This window comes from Heptranchias perlo, chromosome 30 (assembly GCF_035084215.1).
Source record: "Heptranchias perlo isolate sHepPer1 chromosome 30, sHepPer1.hap1, whole genome shotgun sequence".
Taxonomy (NCBI): domain Eukaryota; kingdom Metazoa; phylum Chordata; class Chondrichthyes; order Hexanchiformes; family Hexanchidae; genus Heptranchias; species Heptranchias perlo.
The window spans coordinates 32,914,458-32,941,146 of record NC_090354.1 but is presented as its reverse complement, the minus strand read 5'-3'; the positions used below and the strand labels follow the sequence as shown (position 1 = coordinate 32,941,146).

Sequence of the window (26,689 nt, the reverse complement as noted above, 5' to 3'; positions counted from 1 at the left end):
TATCTTTTGTTGAATTTAATTTGTGGTAAAAACTCATATAAATTAAAATACAAGTTGATGGACAATCAGAGATGTGCTGAGTGTGATGGATCTTATCCACATACACAACACTGAACACAGCAAGAGCAGATTGATGTCAGTGCTGATGGCAGGTCTGAGTGAGGTTGCCTGGTGATAAACAAAGGCTTCTCATTTGCTGAGTGACATCAGTGTGGAATCAGGAAAGCTTGTTGATGTAAAGGTTTGACTACTTGTTGCTCCTGGTTACTCGTTCACTGGCGATCGCACTGTTCACTCTCTGGGACCATCAGAAAGAGGGAAAAAATGGTCAGCATTTAGGAAGCACAGACATCAATTACACCGGACTTCAACACGAACAAATTAACTTTACATAGAATTACATCGAATGTACAGCACAGAAACAGGCCATTTGGCCCAACTGGTCCATGCTGATGTTTATGCTCCAGACGAGCCTCCTCCCTCCCTACTTCATCTCACCCTATCAATATCACTTGCATTTCTGTAGCACCTTTCACAACCTCAGGATGTCCCAAAGTGTTTTACAGCCATTGAAGTGCAGTCACTGTTGTAATGTGGGGAGGTAACAGTCTCTCACAAACAGCAGAGAGGTAAATGTCCAGATGATCTGTTTTAGTGATGTTGGTTGAGGGATAAATATTGGCCAGGACATCGGGGAGAAACGTTCATGGTCTTCTTTGAAAAGCGTCTCAGTTTAACGATCATTCAAGAGACAGCACCTCTGACAGTGCAGCACTCCTTCAGTATAGCCCTGGAGTGTCGGCCAGATTATGTGTTCAAGTCCCTGGAGTGGGATTTGAACCCATAACCTTCAGACTCAGAGATCAGAGATCAGAGTGCTGCCCACTGAGCCAAGGCTGACACCCAATAGTGTATAAAAATTGTCTGATGCTGAGGTAAGCACCACAGGTTAGATACAGAGTAAAGCTCCCTCTACACTGTCCCATCAAACACTCCCAGGGCAGGTACAGCACGGGTTAGATACAGAGTAAAGCTCCCTCTACACTGTCCCATCAAACACCCCCAGGACAGGTACAGCACGGGTTAGATACAGAGTAAAGCTCCCTCTACACTGTCCCATCAAACACCCCCAGGGCAGGTACAGCACGGGTTCGATACAGAGTAAAGCTCCCTCTACACTGTCCCATCAAACACTCCCAGGGCAGGTACAGCACGGGCTAGATACAGAGTAAAGCTCCCTCTACACTGTCCCATCAAACACTCCCAGGGCAGGTACAGCACGGGCTAGATACAGAGTAAAGCTCCCTCTACACTGTCCCATCAAACACTCCCAGGGCAGGTACAGCACGGGTTAGATACAGAGTAAAGCTCCCTCTACACTGTCCCATCAAACACTCCCAGGACAGGTACAGCACGGGTTAGATACAGAGTAAAGCTCCCTCTACACTGTCCCATCAAACACCCCCAGGGCAGGTACAGCACGGGCTAGATACAGAGTAAAGCTCCCTCTACACTGTCCCATCAAACACCCCCAGGGCAGGTACAGCACGGGTTAGATACAGAGTAAAGCTCCCTCTACACTGTCCCATCAAACACTCCCAGGGCAGGTACAGCACGGGTTAGATACAGAGTAAAGCTCCCTCTACACTGTCCCATCAAACACTCCCAGGGCAGGTACAGCACGGGTTAGATACAGAGTAAAGCTCCCTCTACACTGTCCCATCAAACACTCCCAGGGCAGGTACAGCACGGGTTCGATACAGAGTAAAGCTCCCTCTACACTGTCCCATCAAACACTCCCAGGGCAGGTACAGCACGGGTTCGATACAGAGTAAAGCTCCCTCTACACTGTCCCATCAAACACTCCCAGGGCAGGTACAGCACGGGTTCGATACAGAGTAAAGCTCCCTCTACACTGTCCCATCAAACACTCCCAGGGCAGGTACAGCACGGGTTAGATACAGAGTAAAGCTCCCTCTACACTGTCCCATCAAACACTCCCAGGGCAGGTACAGCACGGGTTAGATACAGAGTAAAGCTCCCTCTACACTGTCCCATCAAACACTCCCAGGGCAGGTACAGCACGGGTTAGATACAGAGTAAAGCTCCCTCTACACTGTCCCATCAAACACTCCCAGGGCAGGTACAGCACGGGTTAGATACAGAGTAAAGCTCCCTCTACACTGTCCCATCAAACACTCCCAGGGCAGGTACAGCACGGGTTCGATACAGAGTAAAGCTCCCTCTACACTGTCCCATCAAACACTCCCAGGGCAGGTACAGCACGGGTTCGATACAGAGTAAAGCTCCCTCTACACTGTCCCATCAAACACTCCCAGGGCAGGTACAGCACGGGTTCGATACAGAGTAAAGCTCCCTCTACAATGCCCCTTTAATTAGTATTAGCCTTGTCCTCAGAGAGGGGTCCGTGCTGTTCCTGTGTGACATTTCCCCAGACTGACCGTCCATTCCCTCAGTCTCATTGATTGAATCGTTGGATTTCAAGGTGAAAGGCCTCCAGCCAATCACTCTTGACTTTGTTTAACTCACCTGTTGGAAACTTTTCATCCTGATAAGATGTGTTTCACAAAAGCTGCAAAAGAAAACAATAAAATTATTGCCGTTCAATTAAGGAGATCTTTACAAACAATGCAGGCTAGAAAAGGGGTCTTAAAGGAGCAGATATCTGATCGCAGCCACTGAGACCGGTCCCAGTGCGGAGTGAGTCTACGCACTGCTTCCTGTTTCTAGGCTTCTCATCACTGTCACCATCGAGTATCAAATGCTTTTTCACAATATGATAAATAGAGAAGAAAATATTTCTTTAAAATTTGTCAAAATATTAATATATAGATTATTGCATATCTCTTGGTTCTATTGATTATTCAATAATTTTGTTTTCTATGGGTTATTGCATGTATTTGGATTATATAGATTATTGTGTGGCTCTTGTTTCTATTGATTATTGCAGATATCTGGGTCCTATAGATCATTGTATATCTCTGGTTTCTATAGATATTGTATATCTCCAGGTCCTGTAGGTTCTATAGTTTATTATATATATGGATTATTGTATATAATCTGGGTTCTGTAGATAGCTGTATATCTACAGTTTCAATCAATCACCGTATATATATATATGGGTTCTATAGATTATTGTATATCTCTGGTTCTATAGATTGTTGTCTATCTCTGATTTCTATAGATTATTGTCTATCTCTGATTTCTATAGATTATTGTCTATCTCTGATTTCTATAGATTATTGTCTATCTCTGATTTCTATAGATCATTGTCTATCTCTGATTTCTATAGATTATTGTCTATCTCTGATCTCTATAGATTATTGTCTATCTCTGATTTCTATAGATCATTGTCTATCTCTGATTTCTATAGATTATTGTCTATCTCTGATTTCTATAGATTATTGTATATCTCTGGTTCTATAGATTGTTGTCTATCTCTGATTTCTATAGATTATTGTCTATCTCTGATTTCTATAGATTGATATATGTATCTGGATTCAATGGATCATTGTTTATACCTGAGTGTCATAGATTATTGTATATAATCTGGGCACAATAGATTATTGTATACCTCTGATTTCTATAGATTATTTTATATTTCTGATTTCTATAGACAGTTGTATATATCTGGGTTCTATAGATTATTATATATATTTGGGGTCTATAAGGGACCTTTTCGTTATGGTTTCAGCCTCACTGAACTCACCACAGTGTCGGAATCTCCCCGAGCTGTGGGCTGGAGGATAACGATAGAGAATTTATAGAATCATAGAAGTTTACAACATGGAAACAGGCCCTTTGGCCCAACATGTCCATGTCGCACAGTTTATACCACTAAGCTAGTCCCAATTGCCTGCACTTGGCCCATATCCCTCTATACCCATCTTACCCATGTAACTGTCCAAATGCTTTTTAAAAGACAAAATTGTACCCGCCTCTACTACTGCCTCTGGCAGCTCGTTCCAGACACTCACCACCCTTTGAGTGAAAAAATTGCCCCTCTGGACCCTTTTGTATCTCTCCCCTCTCACCTTAAATCTATGTCCCCTCGTTATAGACTCCCCTACCTTTGGGAAAAGATTTTGACTATCTACCTTATCTATGCCCCTCATTATTTTATAGACTTGTATAAGATCACCCCTTAACCTCCTACTCTCCAGGGAAAAAAGTCCCAGTCTATCTAACCTCTCCCTGTAAGTCAAACCATCAAGTCCCGGCAGCATCCTAGTAAATCTTTTCTGCACTCTTTCTAGTTTAATAATATCCTTTCTATAATAGGGTGACCAGAACTGAACATTAAGTGTGGCCTAACTAATGTCTTGTACAACTTCAACAAGACATCCCAACTCCTGTATTCAATGTTCTGACCAAGCAAGCTGAATGCCTTCTTCACCACCCTATCCACCTGTGACTCCACTTTCAAGGAGCTATGAACCTGTACTCCTAGATCTCTTTGTTCTATAACTCTCCCCAACGCCCTACCATTAACAGAGTAGGTCCTGGCCCGATTCGATCTCCCAAAATGCATCACCTCACATTTATCTAAATTAAACTCCATCTGCCATTCATCGGCCCACTGGCCCAATTTATCAAGATCCCGTTGCAATCCTAGATAACCTTCTTCACTGTCCACAATGCCACCAATCTTGGTGTCATCTGCAAACTTACTAACCATGCCTCCTAAATTCTCATCCAAATCATGAATATAAATAACAAATAACAGCGGACCCAGCACCGATCCCTGAGGCACACCGCTGGACACAGGCATCCAGTTTGAAAAACAACCCTCTACACCCACCCTCCGTCTTCTGTCGTCAAGCCAATGTTGTATCCAATTGGCTACCTCACCTTGGATCCCGTGAGATTTAACCTTATGTAACAACCTACCATGCGGTACCTTGTCAAAGGCTTTGCTGAAGTCCATGTAGACCACGTCTACTGCACAGCCCTCATCTATCTTTTTGGTTACCCCTTCAAAAAACTCAATCAAATTCGTGAGACATGATTTTCCTCTCACAAAACCATGCTGACTGTTCCTAATTAGTCCCTGCCTCTCCAAATGCCTGTAGATCCTGTCTCTCAGAATACCCTCTAACAACTTACCCACTACAGATGTCAGGCTCACCGGTCTGTAGTTCCCAGGCTTTTCCCTGCTGCCCTTCTTAAACAAAGGCACAACATTTGCTACCCTCCAATCTTCAGGCACCTCACCTGTAGTGATTCAAATATCTCTGCTAGGGGACCCGCAATTTGGAGTTCCTCAGGGGTGTTAGTGCAGACACTTAGACCCCGATATTTCCGGGGAGGCGAGGAGGGAGCGGGGGAGTGCTGTAGCGGGGGTGGGGGGGGGGGGGGGAAGTGAACCCAGAAATTCTGGGGACACGGAGATCCCGCCGAATTCAACGGGCGGACCTCATTATCATTGTTTTACTCCGTTTCCCGCCCGGCAGCCGGACAGATTGAGAGGCCAGCTGGCGGGTGGGAAAGCCAGCGGGAGAAGGCTGCGGCGGGGAACATTGGGGACAGTCCCCGGCAACCATCGTGACTTTGGAGGGAGAGGGGGGTCAGACCTGCAATCGGGAGAGAGGGGGGACCGTGAAACATCGTGGGTTTATTGTTGGGGGGGTTGGCCGATCACGGCAGGTTTGCTCGAAGGGCTGTGGGGAAACACTCCTGCTCCTTTTATAAGAACATAAGAACATAAGCAATAGGAGCAGGAGTAGGCCAATCGGCCCCTCGAGCCTGCTCCACCATTCAATAAGATCATGGCTGATCTGATCCTAACCTCAAATCTAAAGAACACAAGAAGTACGAGCAGGACCCGGCCACTCAGCCCCTGGGCCCGCTCCACCACCCACAGGGCCTTGACCGATCCGAACTCAGTTTCATGTCCAATTTCCTGCCCGCTCCCCGTAACTCCTAATTCACTTTACTTCGAGGAAACTGTCTATTTCTGTTTTAAATTTATTTAATGATGTAGCTTCCACAGCTTCCTGGGGCAGCAAATTCCACAGACCTACTACCCTCTGAGTGAAGAAGTTTCTCCTCATCTCAGTTTTGAAAGAGCAGCCCCTTATTCGAAGATTATGCCCCCTAGTTCTAGTTTCACCCATCCTTGGGAACATCCTCACCGCATCCACCCGATCAAGCCCCTTCACAATCTTATATGTTTCAATAAGATCGCCTCTCATTCTTCTGAACTCCAATGAGTAGAGTCCCAATCTACTCAACCTCTCCTCATATGTCCACCCCCTCATCCCCGGGATTAGCCGAGTGAACCTTCTTTGTACTGCCTCGAGAGCAAGTATGTCTTTTCTTAAGTATGGAGACCAAAACTGTATGCAGTATTCCAGGTGCGGTCTCACCAATACCCTATATAACTGCAGCAATACCTCCCTGTTTTTATATTCTATCCCCCTAGCAATAAAAGCCAACATTCCGTTGGCCTTCTTGATCACCTGCTGCACCTGCATACTAACTTTTTGATTTTCTTGCACTAGGACCCCCAGATCCCTTTGTACTGCAGTACTTTCCAGTTTCTCACCATTAAGATAATAACTTTCTCTCTGATTTTTCCTGCCAAAGTGCATAACCTCACATTTTCCAATATTGTATTGCATCTGCCAAATCTCCGCCCACTCACCCAGCCTGTCTATATCCCCTTGTAGGTTTTTTATGTCCTCCTCACTCTCTACTTTCCCTCCCATCTTTGTATCATTTTCAAACTTTGATATGTTACACTCGGTCCCCTCCTCCAAATCGTTAATATAGATTGTAAAGAGTTGGGGACCCAGCACCGACCCCTGCGGAACACCACTGGCTACTGGTTGCCAGTCCGAGAATGAACCATTTATCCCAACTCTCTGCTTCCTGTTAGATAACCAATCCTCCACCCATGCCAGAATATTACCCCCAATCCAGTGATTCTTTATCTTGAGCAATAATCTTTTATGTGGCACCTTGTCGAATGCCTTCTGGAAGTCTAAATACACTACGCCCACTGGTTCCCCTTTATCCACCCTGTACGTTATATCCTCAAAGAACTCAAGCAAATTTGTCAGACATGACTTCCCCTTCATAAAGCCATGCTGACTTTGTTCTATTAAATTATGTTTATCCAAATGTTCCGCTACTGTCTCCTTAATAATAGACTCCAAAATTTTACCCACCACAGATGTTAGGCTAACTGGTCTATAATTTCCAGCCTTCTGCCTACTACCCTTTTTAAATAAGGGTGTTACATTAGCAGTTTTCCAATCTGCCGGGACCTTTGCTGAGTCCAGAGAATTTTGGAAAATTATTACCAAAGCATCCACAATCCCCACTGCCACTTCCCTCAAGACCCTAGGATGTAAGCCATCAGGTCCAGGGGATTTATCCGCCTTGAGTCCCATTAATTTACTGAGTACCAATTCCTTAGTGATTTTAATCGTATTTAGCTCCTCCCCCCCGAGAGTCCCCTGTTTGTCCAGTGTTGGGATATTCTTAGTGTCCTCTACCGTAAAGACTGAAACAAAATATTTGTTCAGCATTTTTGCCATCTCCATGTTTCCCACCATTAATTTCCTGGTCTCATCCTCTAAGGGACCTACGTTTGCCTTAGCCACCCTTTTTCTTTTTATATAACTATAGAAACTCTTGCTATCTGTTTTTATATTTTTTGCTAATTTATTTTCATAATCTATCTTCCTTTTCTTAATCAATCCTTTCGTTACTTTTTGCTGTCTTTTGAAGACTTCCCAATCTTCTATCCTCCCACTAAGTTTGACTCCCTTATATGTCCTTTTGGCTCACAAGTAGTTCTGGAAAAAGCATTTACCTGCTGGATGTGGCATTATTCTCGTCTCCATTTAGCTGCCGGGTTTCCTGAACCCTGAGAATCACGGCCGGCTGACAAAATATCAGGAATGGAGCCTCATTTACATATCGTAACGCCCTGAAACCCTGGTGCAGTTGAACTGGAAGCAGGAGCGTTCATGGTGGGTTGGGGTCTGGTCACCCGATTTTTTATTAGTGACCCCCCACCCGACTCTCTCCCGCCTGTCGTGGGGGGGTTAATAATACCCCCTTGGAGTCAGAGAGCAGAGTGTAAGTTGGGGATTGTTGTGAACCTCACTACCCTCTCCCTCTGACGTTTGGAGGTGTGAGCGAGTTCCAGACAAGGTCTCACCTTCATAGTTGATGCATCCGTTAGAATCCTCCTGCCCGGCCATTAGTTGCTCCACCTCATTCTCTGACATCTTCTCACCTGTCGGGCAACAGACCCGTTAGATCATTAAAGCAGAAGGGTTCAGCTCAGTCCCACCACAAACACTCTCTGCTGGTGGATAATACAAGCTGCGCTCTCAGGTAAAAAAATGTTCGAATTTCCCACTATGGGCCAGATCATATCAAAATACCATAAACTATAGGCTGGTCTCTAATCGAGGGGTTCGGCGGGGGGGGCGGGGGGGGGCTTATATATAGAATAACAGATACCCGGGAGTGAGTTACAGACTGGAATCTAATCAAGGGGTTCGGGGGGGTTTATATATAGAATAACAGATACCCGGGAGTGAGTTACAGACTGGAATCTAATCGAGGGGTTCGGGGGGGTTTATATATATAGAATAACAGATACCTGGGAGTGAGTTACAGACTGGAATCTAATCGAGGGGTTTGGGGGTTTATATATAGAATAACAGATACCCGGGAGTGAGTTACAGGCTGGAATCTAATCGAGGGGTTCGGGGGGGTTTATATATAGAATAACAGATACCCGGGAGTGAGTTACAGACTGGAATCTAATCGAGGGGTTCGGGGGGGTTTATATATAGAATAACAGATACCCGAGAGTGAGTTACAGGCTGGAATCTAATCGAGGGGTTTGGGGGTTTATATATAGAATAACAGATACCCGGGAGTGAGTTACAGGCTGGAATCTAATCGAGGGGTTTGGGGGTTTATATATAGAATAACAGATACCCGGGAGTGAGTTACAGGCTGGAATCTAATCGAGGGGTTCGGGGGGGTTTATATATAGAATAACAGATACCCGGGAGTGAGTTACAGGCTGGAATCTAATCGAGGGGTTTGGGGGTTTATATATAGAATAACAGATACCCGGGAGTGAGTTACAGGCTGGAATCTAATCGAGGGGTTCGGGGGGTTTATATATAGAATAACAGATACCCGGGAGTGAGTTACAGACTGGAATCCAATCGAGGGGTTCGGGGGGTTTATATATAGAATAACAGATACCCGGGAGTGAGTTACAGACTGGAATCCAATCGAGGGGTTCGGGGGGTTTATATATAGAATAACAGATACCCGGGAGTGAGTTACAGGCTGGAATCTAATCGAGGAGTTCGGGGGGGTTTATATATAGAATAACAGATACCCTGGAGTGAGTTACAGGCTGGAATCTAATCGAGGGGTTCGGGGGTTTTATATATAGAATAACAGATACCCGGGAGTGAGTTACAGACTGGAATCCAATCGAGGGGTTCGGGGGGTTTATATATAGAATAACAGATACCCGGGAGTGAGTTACAGGCTGGAATCTAATCGAGGGGTTCGGGGGGTTTATATATAGAATAACAGATACCCTGGAGTGAGTTACAGGCTGGAATCTAATCGAGGGGTTTAGGGGGGTTTATATATAGAATAACAGATACCCGGGAGTGAGTTACAGACTGGAATCTAATCGAGGGGCTCGGGGGGGTTTATATATAGAATAACAGATACCCTGGAGTGAGTTACAGGCTGGAATCTAATCGAGGGGTTTGGGGGTTTATATATAGAATAACAGATACCCGGGAGTGAGTTACAGGCTGGAATCTAATCGAGGGGTTCGGGGGGTTTATATATAGAATAACAGATACCCGGGAGTGAGTTACAGACTGGAATCCAATCGAGGGGTTCGGGGGGTTTATATATAGAATAACAGATACCCGGGAGTGAGTTACAGGCTGGAATCTAATCGAGGGGTTCGGGGGTTTTATATATAGAATAACAGATACCCGGGAGTGAGTTACAGACTGGAATCCAATCGAGGGGTTCGGGGGGTTTATATATAGAATAACAGATACCCGGGAGTGAGTTACAGGCTGGAATCTAATCGAGGGGTTCGGGGGGTTTATATATAGAATAACAGATACCCGGGAGTGAGTTACAGGCTGGAATCCAATCGAGGGGTTCGGGGGATTTATATATAGAATAACAGATACCCGGGATTGAGTTACAGGCTGGAATCTAATCGAGGGGTTCGGGGGGGGTTTATATATAGAATAACAGATACCCTGGAGTGAGTTACAGGCTGGAATCTAATCGAGGGGTTCGGGGGGGGTTTATATATAGAATAACAGATACCCGGGAGTGAGTTACAGGCTGGAATCCAATCGAGGGGTTCGGGGGGTTTATATATAGAATAACAGATACCCTGGAGTGAGTTCCAGGCTGGAATCTAATCGAGGGGTTCGGGGGGTTTATATATAGAATAACAGATACCCTGGAGTGAGTTACAGGCTGGAATCTAATCGAGGGGTTCGGGGGGTTTATATATAGAATAACAGATATCCGGGAGTGAGTTACAGGCTGGAATCTAATCGAGGGGTTCGGGGGGTTTATATATAGAATAACAGATACCCGGGAGTGAGTTACAGACTGGAATCCAATCGAGGGGTTCGGGGGGTTTATATATAGAGTAACAGATACCCGGGAGTGAGTTACAGACTGGAATCTAATCGAGGGGTTCGGGGGGTTTATATATAGAGTAACAGATACCTGGGAGTGAGTTACAGACTGGAATCTAATCGAGGGGTTCGGGGGGTTTATATATAGAATAACAGATACCCGGGAGTGAGTTACAGACTGGAATCTAATCGAGGGGTTCGGGGGGTTTATATATAGAATAACAGATACCCGGGAGTGAGTTACAGACTGGAATCTAATCAAGGGGTTCGGGGGGTTTATATATAGAGTAACAGATACCTGGGAGTGAGTTACAGACTGGAATCTAATCGAGGGGTTCGGGGGGGTTTATATATAGAATAACAGATACCCGGGAGTGAGTTACAGACTGGAATCTAATCGAGGGGTTCAGGGGGTTTATATATAGAATAACAGATACCCGGGAGTGAGTTACAGACTGGAATCTAATCGAGGGGTTCGGGGGGTTTATATATAGAATAACAGATACCCGGGAGTGAGTTACAGACTGGAATCTAATCGAGGGGTTCGGGGGGTTTATATATAGAATAACAGATACCCTGGAGTGAGTTACAGGCTGGAATCTAATCGAGGGGTTCGGGGGGTTTATATATAGAATAACGGATACCCGGGAGTGAGTTACAGGCTGGAATCTAATCGAGGGGTTCGGGGGGTTTATATATAGAATAACGGATACCCGGGAGTGAGTTACAGGCTGGAATCTAATCGAGGGGTTCGGGGGGTTTATATATAGAATAACAGATACCCGGGAGTGAGTTACAGGCTGGAATCTAATCGAGGGGTTTAGGGGGGGTTTATGTATAGAATAACAGATACCCGGGAGTGAGTTACAGACTGGAATCTAATCGAGGGGTTCAGGGGGGTTTATATATAGAATAACAGATACCCGGGAGTGAGTTACAGACTGGAATCTAATCGAGGGGTTCGGGGGGTTTATATATAGAATAACAGATACCCGGGAGTGAGTTACAGACTGGAATCTAATCGAGGGGTTCGGGGGGTTTATATATAGAATAACAGATACCCGGGAGTGAGTTACAGGCTGGAATCTAATCGAGGGGTTTAGGGGGGTTTATATATAGAATAACAGATACCCGGGAGTGAGTTACAGGCTGGAATCTAATCGAGGGGTTTGGGGGATTTATATAAGTAAATTTCCCATTCATGAGAGTTTCTTTGCAATGAATTATTGGGGAACATGAGATGTGAGACTGCTGGGAGCCCCTCGCCATGAGGTGAAGTATCTGGGAGACTGGTTATTGCTGATGGGACCAGTGGACTGGAAGTCTGTATGTTTCAGACTGTACAGAATTTACCAGGGTGAGTGGGTAATAGTAACAGGCCGGACACACTCCAGAGAAAGAGATGAAAGGACGTCAGACCCATCAGCCTCAGTAAGGGTAGCAGGGGGTTATCATGATGGTGCAGGAGAGATGTGATCCTGATGGGGTATCAGAGTTTTGGATGAGTTGGAGTTTACGGAATGGAATGGTCGAGTCTGGAGGTAACAAAGGCATGGATGAGAGTTTAAGCAGCAGGTGAGGCAGGGGTGGAGACAGGCGATGTTACGGAGGTGGAAGTAGGCGGTCTTGGTGAAGGTGAGGATCACTCAGCACTGATTTCACCAGCCAAATTGCACTTGTACGATCTGTGGTTTTGCACACTTGCTTCATACAGCCATTAACTCAGGGCACACTGGGTGTCACAGTGCACTTCTGAAACTCTGCCCCAGTTACACACAATTATCACCAGCTGTAGATCAAACGGCCAGGAAATGTCAGGCCCTTCTGCTCATTTGTCTTCACAGAAACAATGCACAGTGTGTGGGAGGGGCCTCCGCGGGCTAGTATCGTGAGTTAGCTGCTAGGTGTGGACGAGTGGCCTGGGAACAGTCTCCCTCCCTGGGCTGTTCCTTGGTGGTTCTCTGCAGCGATGAGTCTGAGATCAGGAAGTCAGTGGATGTATTAGTGGGCTGTGTTATGGGCGAGTGATCTGATCCATTTTGCACGAGTATACTCGCCCAGTGAACAATGGAGATTAGTCTGGGCCCCAACTTACGATGGACGGGTAATAGTCAAGGGCCTGACCTCGCAGCAAATCATTTCTATATTGTACAAACAATACAACTCGCTGCTTCGTTGTAAATCCTGCTCCCTCCCAGTCACCCCGACAGACCCAATGTTGAACCATTTTAGAGACAGATACACAGGGCAGTATATTTCAAGGTTTGCTCCACATCTGCTCATGTTACCGTCTCTAACCGTTGTTCCGATAGCCTCTCCTGGTGGCCGGTGTCCCTGAGCCTGTGTTTTTACGCTGCTCGAGTCTGACTGCTAACCTGGGGAATCTACGCTATCCTCCTCTGCTGCTGCATTTCTCCTGAGAGTGGGTGGGCCTGGGACTAACTTATCCCACCAAGGCCCATCTGTGTCTACACTTCCCCACCCATTGTAATAAAAGGCCCACCTGCCAATGGGCTGGGCCAGCGGGTCATAGAGTCATACAGCACGGATAGAGGCCCTTCGGCCCATCGTGTCCGCGCCGGCCATCAAGCCCAGTCTAATCCAATCCCATATTCCAGCATTTGGTCCGTAGCCTTGTATGCTATGGCATTTCAAGTGCTCATCCAAATGCTTCTTGAATGTTGTGAGGGTTCCTGCCTCCACAACCCTCTCGGGCAGTGAGTTCCAGACTCCAACCACCCTCTGGGTGAAAAAGTTCTTTCTCAAATCCCCTCTAAACCTCCCGCCTTTTACCTTGAATCTATGCCCCCTTGTTATAGAACCCTCAACGAAGGGAAAAAGCTCCTTAGTATCCATCCTATCTATGCCCCTCATAATTTTGTACACCTCAATCATGTCCCCCCTCAGCCTCCTCTGCTCCAAGGAAAACAAACCCAATCTTCCCAGTCTCTCTTCATAGCTGAAGCGCTCCAGCCCTGGTAACATCCTGGTGAATCTCCTCTGCACCCTTTCCAAAGCGATCACATCCTTCCTGTAGTGCGGCGACTAGAACTGCACACAATACTCCAGCTGTGGCCTAACCAGTGTTTTATACAGCTCCATCATAACCTCCTTGCTCTTCTATTCTATGCCTCGGCTAATAAAGGCAAGTATCCCATATGCCTTCTTTACCACCTTATCTACCTGTTCCGCCGCCTTCAGGGATCTGTGAACTTGCACACCAAGATCCCTCTGACCCTCTGTCTTGCCTAGGGTCCTCCCATTCATTGTGTATTCCCTTGCCTTGTTAGTCCCTCCAAAGTGCATCACCTCACACTTTTCCGGGTTAAATTCCATTTGCCACTGTTCCGCCCATCTGACCAACCCATCTATATCGTCCTGCAGACTGAGGCTATCCTCCTCACTATTTACCACCCTACCAATTTTTGTATCATCAGCGAACTTACTGATCATACCTTTTAAATTCATATCCAAGTCGTTAATGTAGACCACAAACAGCAAGGGCCCCAGCACCGATCCCTGTGGTACCCCACTGGCCACAGGCTTCCAGTCACAAAAACAACCTTCGACCATCACCCTCTGCCTTCTGCCACTAAGCCAGTTTTGTATCCAAAGTGCCAAGGCACCCTGGACTCCATGGGCTCGTACCTTCTTGACCAGTCTCCTGTGCGGGACTTTATCGAAGGCCTTACTGAAATCCATGTATACCACATCCACTGCGTTACCCTCATCCACACGCCTAGTCACCCCCTCAAAAAATTCAATCAAATTAGTCAGACATGATCTTCCCTTGACAAAGCCATGTTGACTATCCCTGATTAATCCTTGCTTCTCCAAGTGGAGACTAATTTTGTCCTTCAGAATTTTTTCCAATAATTTTCCTACCACTGATGTTAGGCTCACTGGCCTGTAGTTCCCCGGTTTTTCCCTACTCCCCTTCTTGAATAATGGTATTACATTAGCGGTTCTCCAGTCCTCTGGCACATCCCCTGTGGCCAGAGAGGTTCTGAATATATGTGTTAGAGCCCCCGCAATCTCCTCCTTTGCCTCACACAGTAGCCTGGGATACATTTCGTCCGGGCCTGGGGATTTATCCATTTTTAGGCCTGCTAAAACCGCCAATACCTCCTCCCGCTCTATGTTAATATGTTCGAGTATATCACAGTCCCCCTGTCGTATTTCTATGTCTACGTCGTCCTTCTCCATAGTGAAAACAGATGCAAAAAATTCATTTAGAACCCCTCCTACATCTTCCGGCTCCACACACAGATTGCCATTTTTGTCCCTAATGGGCCTTATTTTTTCCCTAGTTATCCTCTTACCCTTAATATACTTATAAAACATCTTAGGATTTTCCTTTATTTTGCTCGCCAGTGTTTTTTCATGGCCCCTCCTTGATCTCCTAATTTCTTTTTTAAGTATCCCCCTGCACTTTTTGTACTCCTCTAGGGTTTCCTCCGTCTTTAGCCTTTTGTATCTGCCAAAAGCCCTCCTTTTTTTCCTAATCCATTCTCGTATATCCCCTGACATCCAAGGTTCCCTGGAGTTCTTGGAACCACCCTTGACCTTTACGGGAACATGTTGCCATTGTATGGTCTCAATCTCCCTTCTGAAAGACTCCCATTGCTCCGATGCGGATTTTCCTACAAGCAGCTGATCCCAGTCCATTTTGGCCAGATCCTGCCTTATCCTATTAAAATCGGCCTTCCCCCAATTTAGAACCTTTATTTCCGGCCCCTCCCTGTCCTTTTCCATGACCACCTTAAATCTCACTGAATTATGGTCACTGTCACCAAAGTGCTCACCTACTAGCACTTCTTCCACTTGGCCGGCCACATTCCCTAGAATTAGGTCCAGTACCGCCCCCTCTCTTGTAGGACTTTCTACATGCTGGCTCAAAAAGCTCTCCTGGATGCACGTTAAGAATTTTGTACCCTCTAAGCCTTTTACACTCTGAGTATCCCAGTTAATATTGGGGAAGTTGAAATCCCCCACTATTATTACCCTATTATTTGCACAATTTTCTGAGATTTGCCGACATATCTGTTCCTCTATCTCCCCCTGACTTTTTGGGGGCCTATAGTACACTCCCATCAAAGTGCTTGCCCCCTTTTTGTTTTTAAGCTCCACCCATATGGCCTCATTTGAGGAACCTGCTAATATATCATCCCTCCTTATGGCAGTAATTGATTCTTTAATTAATATTGCGACCCCCCCTCCTCTTATACCTCCCCCTCTGTCTCGCCTGAAGATTCTGTACCCCGGAATATTGAGCTGCCAGTCTTGCCCCTCCCTCAACCATGTCTCTGTGACAGCAACAATATCATACTCCCATGTATTTATCAACACCTTCAGTTCATCCACCTTATTTGCAAGACTCCTTGCATTAAAATAGATGCCATCCAGCCTTGCTCTTACATATTTGCCCTGTCTTCCAAGCTGACTTTAGGGTGAGGCCAGTCAGCGCCAGGGTGCCATGTAACTGGCAGTGATGGGCTGTAGGGGTTCCTGTTCCTTCAGAGGGTATTTACTGCTCACTTGAGTGGTGTTGGAAGGTTCAGGAACATCAGAAGTAGTCAGTTAGTTAAGAAGGTGACTGTGGTTTATTTAACAGGGGAAAACAGCCACACAGACCCCAATAAGAAGAGCGGGAGAGAGGCAGAGGGAAGAGGTTTGGTGAGTGTCACTTTCTGGACAGTTACCTGAAGGAAATCAAACCCCAATAATAATCTAATATCAATATCCGGACCCCCCGCAGGCTATGAAAAGACCCCCTGGCCCACCTCCACCTTCAAACGGAAGTGTTACTCTGCGACTCACCCAATGTAGCAAGCACATGACGTAGCTCAGCCCCCATGACAGTGCCATTTCCTTCCTTGTCAAAGACTCTCAAACCTTCAACAAAGTCTTCGAAGGTGCCTTGGTCCTTGCCCCTGGAGATGTGCTGCAGCATAGGGAGGAAGGTCTCAAAATCCAACATCTTCTGGTTCATTTCTATGAGGGAGGCAAACAGGTGGTCACTCAGCCTGTTCATAGAATCATAGAATGGTTACAGCTCAGAAGGAGGCCATTCGGCCCATCGAGCCTGCACCTGCTCTCTGCAAGAGCAATCCAGTTAGTCCCACTCCCCCACTCTTTCCCCGTAGCCCTGCAAATTTTTCTCCTCCAGGTACCTATCTAATTCCTTTGGAAAGCCACAATTGACCCTGCCCCCACCACCCTTTCAGGCAGTGCATTCCAGATCCTGACCACTCGCTGCATTAAAAAGTTTTTTCTCATGTCGCCTTTGGTTCTTCTGCCAATCATCTTAAATCTGTGTCCTCTGGTTCGCGACCCTTCCGCCAATGGGAACAGTTTCTCTCTATCTACTCTGTCTAGACCCTTCATGATTTTGAATACCTCTATCAAATCTCCTCGCAACCTTCTTTGCTCTAAAGGAGAACAATCCCAGCTTCTCCAGTCTCTCCACAAAACTGAAGTCCCTCATCCCTGGAACCATTCTAGTAAATCATTCCTGCACCCTCTCTAAGGCCTTCACATCTTTCCTAAAGTGCGGTGCCCAGAACTGGCCGAACCAGTGTTTTATAAAGGTTCAACATAACCTCCTTGCTTTTGTACTCTATGCCTCTATTTATAAAGCCCAGGATCCCGTATGCTTTTTTAACCACTTTCTCAACCTGTCCTGCCACCTTCATCGACCTGTGTACATATACCCCCAGATCTCTCTGTTCCTGCACCCCCTTTAGAATTGTACCCTTTAGTTTATTTTGCCTCTTCCGACCAAAATGTATCACCTCACACTTCTCTGCGTTAAATTCCATCTGCCACGTGTCCGTCCATTCCACCAGCCTGTTTATATCCTCTTGAAGTCTATCACTATCCTCCTCACTGTTCACTACCCTTCCAAGTTTTGTGTCATCTGCAAATTTGGAAATTGTGCCCTGTACACCCAAGTCCAAGTCATTAATATATATCAAGAAAAGCAGTGGTCCTAGTACCGACCCCTGGGGAACACCACTGTACACCTCCCTCCAGTCTGAAAAACAACCGTTCATCACTACTCTCTGTTTCCTGTCACTTAGCCAATTTCCTATCCATGCTGCCACTGCCCCTTTTAGTGCGTGGGCTTCAATTTTATTGACAATTTTATGGCATTTTATCAAAGTTCTTTTGGAAGTCCATATACACCACATCAACTGTATTGCCCTCAGCAACCCTCTCTGTTGCCTCATCAAAAAATTCAATCAAGTTAGTCAAACACAATTTGCCTTTAAGAAATCTGTGCTGGCTTTCCTTTATTAATCCACACTTGTCCAAGTGACTATTAATTTTGTCCTGAATTATCGTTTCTAAAAGTTTCCCCATCACCAAGGTTAAACTGACTGGCCTGTAGTTGCTGGGTTTATCCTTACACCCTTTTTTGAACAAGGGTGTAACATTTGGAATTCTCCAGTCCTCTGGCACCACCCCCTCTGCAATTTCCACCCTTACTTCCCTCAGCAACCTCGGATGCATCCCATCTGGACCGGGTGACTTATCTACTTTAAGTACAGCCAGCCTTTCTAGTACCTCTTCTTTATCAATTTTTAGCCCATCCATTATATCAACTACCTCCTCTTTTACTGTGACTCTGGCAGCATCTTCTTCCTTGGTAAAGACAGACGCAAAGTACTCATTTAGTTCCTCAGCCAGGCCCTCTGCCTCCATGTGTAGATCTCCTTTATGGTCCCTAATTGGCCCCATCCTGTTGTGATTGGATCATATACAGGGAGTGTCTGACATGAGTGGGAGAAACACAAAGCTCCTTGCACCTGAAGGGGATTCTGGAGGTGAGCTGAACACAGGTTAAGATACCGTAAGGCCTATTCCAACGGAGAGTAATGTGGCTGTACATGTGCTCATGGGGGTGAGTGCTCACATATGTGTTGTAACAGAGTGAGAGAGGGACGATATATGAGCCACAGGCTTTTGAGAGCTCTGTATCCGCTATAGGGGTACAGCTTTAAGAAATTGTATAAAATGTCAGAATGACCAAGACAAGGCAGTATAGCTTTAAGAAATATTTAAAGGCAATTAAGGTCAATCAGGAAGGATGCCCAGCCTGAAGGATAAAAGGCAGGGAAATGGTTCAGCTGGGGATAAGAGTGAGTATCTGTGGAAAGTAATCCTGGTCACTGGTGTGTTTAATATTGGCACTAAAAGACACAACTGCTGTGGGTGAATAAACCTCACTTGTTTTAAATGTTATGCTCTAGTCTGTGTGTCTAATTGGCCACTGGATGCTGGGCCTGCTTCACCTTGTTAGTGTGTGATTGCCTTGGTATTTAATTATGAATGTGTTCATAGGTGTGTATGTACATGTGTGTACAGAAGGCATTTGATAAGATTCCACATAAGAGCCCATTAGCTAAAATTAAAGCTCATGGAAATACAGGCAAATTATTGACCTAGTTAGGGGAAAGATGGGAGAGTAGGGATAGTGGGTATGTATATGAATTGGAAGGAAGTGACTTGGTGTCCCACAAGGATCTGTGCTGCATTTAATAATAACTTTGATAAAACAATAGGGAGCTAGATATCCAAATTTGCTGATGACAAAGATTGGTGGGTAGGTGATTGGTAAGTAGTGTAGATGGGAGCATAAAATTACGAGGAGACATTGATAGATTAAGTGAGTGGGTGAAACTGACTGATTTCAATGCAGGTAATTGGACCAAAAAAGATAGATCTGAGAATTTTTTAAATGGTGACAAGCTAGGAACTGTGAAGATCCAAAGAGATTTAGGGATCCATGTAGATCACTAAAATGTAGTAGTAAGGTACAAAAAAATAATCAAAAAGGCTAATCGAATGTTATCCTTTATAACTAGAGGGCTAGAATATAAAGGGGAAGAGGTTTTGCTGCAGTGATACTAAGCCCTGATTAGACCACATCTGGAGTACTGTGAACAGTTCTGGGCACTGCACCTTAGAAAGGATTAATTGGCCTTGGAAGGAGTGCAGCACAGATTCACCAGGGCTCCAAAGGTTAGATTGAGGAGAGATTACATAAACTAGGTTTGTATTCCCTGGAATATAGAAGGTTAAGGGGTGATTTGATTGAGCTTTTTAGGATTTTGAAAGGAATTGATAGTGTAGAGAGAGAGAGAGAGAGAGAGAAACTTTTTTTGCTGGTGGGGGAGTCTTGGACAAGGGGACACAACCTTAAAATCAGAGCCAGGCCATTCAGGAGAGAAGTTAGGAAACACTTCTTCCAAAAAAAAAAGCAGTAGATGCTAGCTCAGTTAATAATTTTAAATCTGAGATTTTTGCTAGTCAAGGGTTTAGGGGATATGGAGTTAGGATACAGATCAGCCATTATCTCATTGAATGGTGGAACAGGCTTGAGGGGCTGAATGGCCTACTCCTGTTCCTATGTGTGTATGCATGAGTGTTTGTGTGTGTGTGTATGTGCCTGTGTCTTTTACCCCAGCTATGTCCCTGCCCCTTATGCTGTGCTTTGTTGAAGTCCATTCCATTGACACCAAATGCCTCCCAGTAGCTTGTCCAAATGGGCATTCTTAAGAGGTATGGTGGTGGTGGTTACATTAATGGACTGGAAATGCAGTGGCCTGGACTAATGACCCAATGAGAATGTGAATTCAAATTCCCACCATGGAAATTTGAGAATTTGAATAATTTTTTGAAATAAAAAGCTGGTCTCAGTAAAAGTGACCATGAAGCTGTCTGATTGTTGTCAAAAACCAAACTGGTTCATTATTGTCCTATAGGAAACCTGCCATCCTTACCCAGTCTGGCCTATTCTAGTCTCACCAATGTGGTTGACTCTTAACTGCTCTCTGAAGTGGCCTAGCAAGTCATTCAATTGTTAGGGATGGGCAATAAATACTGGCCAGGCCAGTGATGCCCACATCCTAAGAATGAATAAAAGGTGTGAATCCATACAGTGAGTATGGGCAGGATATTTGATCATGGGGGGCATTACAGTGATGCTGTCCTCATGTGACACTTTCTGTCAGCGATCATTGGATAGTGATCTGGATCGGAACCCCTCAAACCAGAAGCTCAGAGCATATGGAATTACTGTGACCCCACGGCCCACCACTCCATGGATCCAACACAACTGTGACCCCAGGAGCTCCACGGCCCATCACCCCATGACCCCCGTGTGTCTCAGCCACCACCGCTCTTGCTGCTTGATTACTGTCCGTATTGTAAGGCGGATTGAATGGTCCCTGGAGATTGGTGCAGGCCCAGTCCCCAATGCTCACCTTCTGGTTTGGGTTTGCCGAGCAGTTTCATCACCTCGGAGTTGGTGGGGTTCTGTCCTAGGGCGCGCATGACGTCACCGCACTGCGCGTAGGTGATCTTCATCTCACAGGAGGGGGTCCTGTCGAAAAGGGCGAAAGCCTCTTTGAACTCTGAAATTAGAGACACGAGTGATAGGATTGTTACACTCGACACCTGAGGGAGCCGCACGACATCAACCAGACACAGTCTAAGGAGGGGTGTGGTTAGTATAAGGGGAAGTGGGGAGGCCGTTAGGCCCATCCAGTCCATGTTGGTGTTTATCCTGCGCATGAGCACTATCCTAATCCCTTGGATCCACCCAGTTCCCAATCCCTTTATCCCCCTTTTCCTTCAACCACTTTCTAACCTGTTCTTAAACGCTGACACGATCTCTGCTTCAATCACTAACTCTGCTAATGTATTCCACAGCCTCACCACCCTCTGTATAAAGGTTTCTCCTGCTCTCCGTCCTAAATCTCTTACATTGATCTTATATCTGTGTCCTCTTGTTCTAGACTCTCAGCTCCTGGACACAGTCTGCTTCTATCCACTCTGTCCCATCCCTTTATAATTTTAAACACCTCCATCAAATAGCCCCATAATCTCCTCCGTTCTAATGAAAACAGCCCTAATTTTTCAAGTCTTTTATCGAATTTGTATTTCCTCAGACCAGGCAGTATCCTAGTGAATCTGTATTGTATCCCCTCTATTGCCTCAATATCCTTCCCATAGTGTTGAGCCCAAAACTGCGCACACTACTCCAACTGTGGCCTTACTATGGTTTTATATAGACTTACCGTTACACCTCCACTTTTATATTCTATGGCCCATAAATTCAGCCAAGCAGGCCTGTTTTTCACAGCTCAATGTTAATTAGGCCCAATATTAGGTGAGCCTTGGGCCTATCCATTCAGGTGCCAATGAATTTTTCCCCCTTTGAGACTTTTGAGCTGCTTATTGCTGCCCTGTCATGCTGGGCAGGTGTTGTCAGACTGCACCTGGTGATGAAATACTTCACCTCAAGGGGCAGGGGGAGGCCTCACTCCCTCCGGAGAAGCCTTTGGCCTGGTCCCCACTCCCTTCCCCCGTCCTCTTGCCTGAGGGAGCTGCTTTGGGAAGGAGATTGAGAACGCAATCCAGAGACAAAGAGTTGATAGTGTTTGTTATAGAACAAAAAAGTCAGCTCACCTTCAATCTGGTCTGCGTTGAAATCAATCTGAAACAGAAACAGAGTCAGTCTTATTGAAGAGGAAACGTAACCTGTCAGGCTGCCTCACATTGGTCCATCTGTTGTGATACAAGACCAGGCCTCAGGCTCAATTTCTGCTCTGTGATGGGATAACTTATCCCCACAGGATAGAAATAGTCAGTCTACAGCCCGTTTATTACATCTCTCAGAAGCATCTCAACATTTATCTGGACTGCACTGACTGTTTATTGATGACAGCCATTTTGGCCACAGCAAGATCCCACAGACAGTAGTGAGAGTTAAAAAAGCTCATACATGTTTGCAAAGCCCACAGTGGTCTCAACACTCCCTCCTCCAGCCCCACATCCTCCACTCTCCCGCATTGAGACTGCGGCTCCTCCTCCCTCCCCTCACTGGACCAACATCGTTAGGTCCTCCACTGTTATGAACCAACTCACTGGATCTCTCCCTAAACGTCTCAGCCTCGCCTAAACTCCGACACTTTGAACATCCTCCTCAGAGTCTAACTATGAGCTCTTCCCAAACTCTTCTCCCAGTCCCAGCTCAATTCTCATTTCCCCCGTAAAGAGCAATGGATTTTTTTGCAATATTCAGGTGCTGTACGTGTAGGCTGCAGTTGTTGAGGTGATTGATCAGTTAATCTGTTTTGCGTTGTGTTGGTTGAGGGAGGATTGTTGGTGAGGACATCAGGAGAACTCCCTGCTCTTCCAATAATCCCAACCGCCAGGACAGGCAGAGCTCTCATCTGAAGGAAAGAACCTCAGAATGCAGCACTCCCTCAAATACGAGACAGAGTGTTAGCCTCGATTCAGTGCTGGACTGGGATCGAAGTACATGATCCCCAACTCTGAAGTGAGAGTTCCTAACCTGTGCTGTACCTGCCCTGGGAGTGTTTGATGGGACAGTGTAGAGGGAGCTTTACTCTGTATCTAACCCGTGCTGTACCTGCCCTGGGAGTGTTTGATGGGACAGTGTAGAGGGAGCTTTACTCTGTATCTAACCCGTGCTGTACCTGCCCTGAGAGTGTATGATGGGACAGTGTAGAGGGAGCTTTACTCTGTATCTAACCTGTGCTGTACCTGCCCTGGGAGTGTTTGATGGGACAGTGTAGAGGGAGCTTTACTCTGTATCTAATCCTGTACCTGCCCTGGGAGTGTTTGATGGGACAGTGTAGAGGGAGCTTTACTCTGTATCTAACCCGTGCTGTACCTGCCCTGGGAGTGTTTGATGGGACAGTGTAGAGGGAGATATAATGTGTGAATCTAATATTGTTCACACAAAAGGAGGTCCTGACTGACAGACTGGAGTCCGATACTGCTCCAACATTCCTGGCCCAGGGCCGGAGAGGCTGCAATCTGCTGTCGGTTCAACACCTCTTCAGCTGCCACATTCCACTCCGACCGAGTCAACAACCTGCCCATTACTTTCAGATAAAAGCCTGCAAGTAATGTGAAACGTACCCAACTTATTGGAGGTCTGAGCCTGGCTCGGATGGGCGTGGTGTTCTCCCAAGGACGCCAGATACAGCAAAGTGGCTGAGACCATCTCCATAAATGGTCAGAGCCACAAGCACAGATATCCTGAGCGGCTCAGTGTGTAGCGACTACAGGGCTGTTCCAAACTTCATGACGTGACATGAGCTATGCGGGTTGGACAGACTCACCAGCTCTCTCTACAGGGTACAGCTCACTGAACCTCCCAACAGAGCAGTGTACCCACAAAATGGCACCATTGGCACCTCGGTCACCAGCTGATGGTGAGAGACAGGATCGTCCGTCGGTGACTCACTGCCCACGTGCAGCACAAACAAGGAGCGATATCTCAAATAAAGAAACCAGACATTTACTGCCAGGCAACAACTGGGCAACAGCCAATCACAAACTGCAGAGACATCATTACAACACCAGCAAGCCTCATCATCATTGGTCACGATTCCCTATGATCCCCTCAATCCTGTAACTCACTCCCGGGTATCTGTTATTCTATATATAAACCCCCCGAACCCCTCGATTAGATTCCAGCCTGTAACTCACTCCCGGGTATCCGTTATTCTATATATGAACCCCTCGATTAGATTCCAGCCTGTAACTCACTCCCGGGTATCCGTTATTCTATATATGAACCCCTCGATTACATTCTAGCCTGTAACTCACTCTGTTAATCTAGCAACTTTTAGTAATGTGACAATGCCTTTTGAAATGAGAGTCACACAAGAATGTGATACTTTAATTAAAGTGACATCCTGCCTGTGGATTTGATAAATCAATCTATATTTGTAACACAGAATTTACATTCACGAATCAAATTCCCGTTACCCAATCTCTGCAGTCAATCTCTACAATTTATGACATCACCTAATCATAATCACCCAATCACTATACTGAATCACATCATCAATCACATTATTAATTCATGATCACCCAATCACTACTCCCCCTCCCCCCCGCATCCCTTCCTTTCCCTCACTCTCCGGCCTCCCCCTCCCCCACTCTCCGGTCCCCCCTCCCCCACTCTTCCGGTCTCCGTCCGCCTCCCCCAGTCTCCGATCCCCCCCAAGTCTCCGTCTCCCTCCCCTGTCTACAGTCTCCGTCCCCCTCCCCGGTCTCCGGTCCCCCCTCCCCCAGTCTCCGGTCCCCCTCCCCTCCCCCAGTCTCCGGTCCCCCTCCCCTCCCCCAGTCTCCGGTCCCCCTCCCCTCCCCCAGTCTCCGGTCCCCCTCCCCTCCCCCAGTCTCCGGTCCCCCTCCCCTCCCCCAGTCTCCGGTCCCCCTCCCCTCCCCCAGTCTCCGGTCCCCTCCCCTCCCCCAGTCTCCGGTCCCCCTCCCCTCCCCCAGTCTCCGGTCCCCCTCCCCTTCCCCCAGTCTCCGGTCCCCCTCCCCTTCCCCAGTCTCCCGGTCCCCATCCCCTCCCCAGTCTCCGGTCCCCCTCCCCTTCCCCAGTCTCCGGTCCCCCTCCCCTTCCCCAGTCTCCGGTCCCCATCCCCTCCCCCAGCCTCCGGTCCTCCTCCCCTCCCCTCCCCAGTCTCCGTCCCCCTCCCCCTGTCTACAGTTTCCGACCCCCCCTCCCCTCCCCTCCCCCAGTCTCTGTCCCCCTCCCCTCCCCCAGTCTCCGTCCCCCTCCCCTCCCCCAGTCTCCGTCCCCCTCCCCTCCCCCTCCCCTCCCCTCGTCTCCGTCCCCCAGTCTCCGTTCCCCCTCCCCCAGTCTCCGTTCCCCCTCCCCCAGTCTCCGTTCCCCCCTCCCCCAGTCTCCGTTCCCCCTCCCCCAGTCTCCGTTCCCCCTCCCCCAGTCTCCGTTCCCCCTCCCCCAGTCTCCGGTCCCCCTCCCCAGTCTCTCGTCCCCCTCCCCCAGTCTCCGAGTTCTGTCCCTCCTTTTTTGGTTTTCTTCCCTGGACTTTCACACAAGTGTTTTTCCCCACTCCGGCCACTGGACAGTGACCAGGAGCAGAGAGCTGGCTGGTGTTTCCCTCCCTACCCAACAGATTCAACACAGACCAATGGAGAAACTGGGACCTTCGCTCAGTCAGAGGCCCAGTAACAGACTGAGCCCGAGATGAAGTTTACTCTGAAAGCCAGGTGCGGGTTACTGTGTAACTCCAAACAGTGGAACATTAAAGTGTTTTGTTCACTCGCCTCAGTCCCTAGTGAGGATTCCAGGGGGAAATTTCAGCAATTTCAGTTTGTGATAAAACACCCAGTCATGTAAAACACTCCTGAGTTATGTCTGATTGCATTTCTCTCTCAGTTTTTGAACTGTAGGTTTTTCAGTGCAAAAAATAACCCTGAACTGCACAGCCCCCCATAGTTCAAAGACATCCCTGGGAAACATAAATCCCCAGACTGAGAAAGGGCTTCTTCAGAAAGAGCCTGCCAGCTGTTGGCTGAGAGAGATGCTCTCCAGCTGTGTGCTGGGTTGTTGCTGAGAGAGGCACATGGCCAGGGGGGGGGGGGGGGCAGTGTCCTAATCTGCAGCCCTCGCCCTTTCTATCTGGCCTGCCTCTTTTTTGGCGGCCTGATGCGACTAAAGCCGTCTCTCTGCCTGGTTTTCTGTTTCTGTCCCCAGGGTGTTGTGTGGGGACTGCAGTGTCCCACACCGTGTGATGTGGGATGGCTGGGCACCTCACACACACACACACACTCGCCAACTGCTTCCTCAGCTCAGTGGACCCCACCACAGTGAGAAATCTGCTTTGGACCGTGGATTAGAGAGCAGAGCCTCAACACCTGGCCCACCGCAGCCTGAATCAATCGGTAGAATGTAGGAAACACGCAGATGGCCAGAGTTAGATTGAGCAGAATGTAAATCAGAGCAGGTTTATTGTCAATCTCACTCTGGACAGGAGGGTGTGGGGCAAACAACTGCCCCTGGGCTGGGGGGGGGGGGGGGTTAGAGAAGGGGGTTGGAGAGGGGGGGGGGTGTGAGGGGGGTTGGAGAGGGGGGGGTGAGGGGGGTTGGAGAGGGGGGGGTGAGGGGGTTGGAGAGAGGGGGGGGTGAGGGA

At 47.2% G+C, this 26,689-nt stretch overlaps 1 protein-coding gene across 1 annotated transcript in view; it reads right to left on the bottom strand.

Moving 5' to 3' along the window:
• The window catches only part of myl4 (myosin, light chain 4, alkali; atrial, embryonic), a 27,241-nt gene continuing 552 nt past the window's right edge, over nt 1-26,689 (bottom strand). Inside the window, exons 2-7 of the mRNA XM_067969140.1 lie at nt 22,176-22,203; nt 20,969-21,118; nt 16,518-16,691; nt 8,195-8,272; nt 2,551-2,593; nt 1-298 (exon numbers count right to left, since the gene is read on the bottom strand). Of these exons, the coding sequence (XP_067825241.1) occupies nt 2,565-2,593; nt 8,195-8,272; nt 16,518-16,691; nt 20,969-21,118; nt 22,176-22,203 (459 nt within the window). The 3' untranslated portion in view covers nt 1-298; nt 2,551-2,564. The remainder of the gene's footprint in view (nt 299-2,550; nt 2,594-8,194; nt 8,273-16,517; nt 16,692-20,968; nt 21,119-22,175; nt 22,204-26,689) is intronic.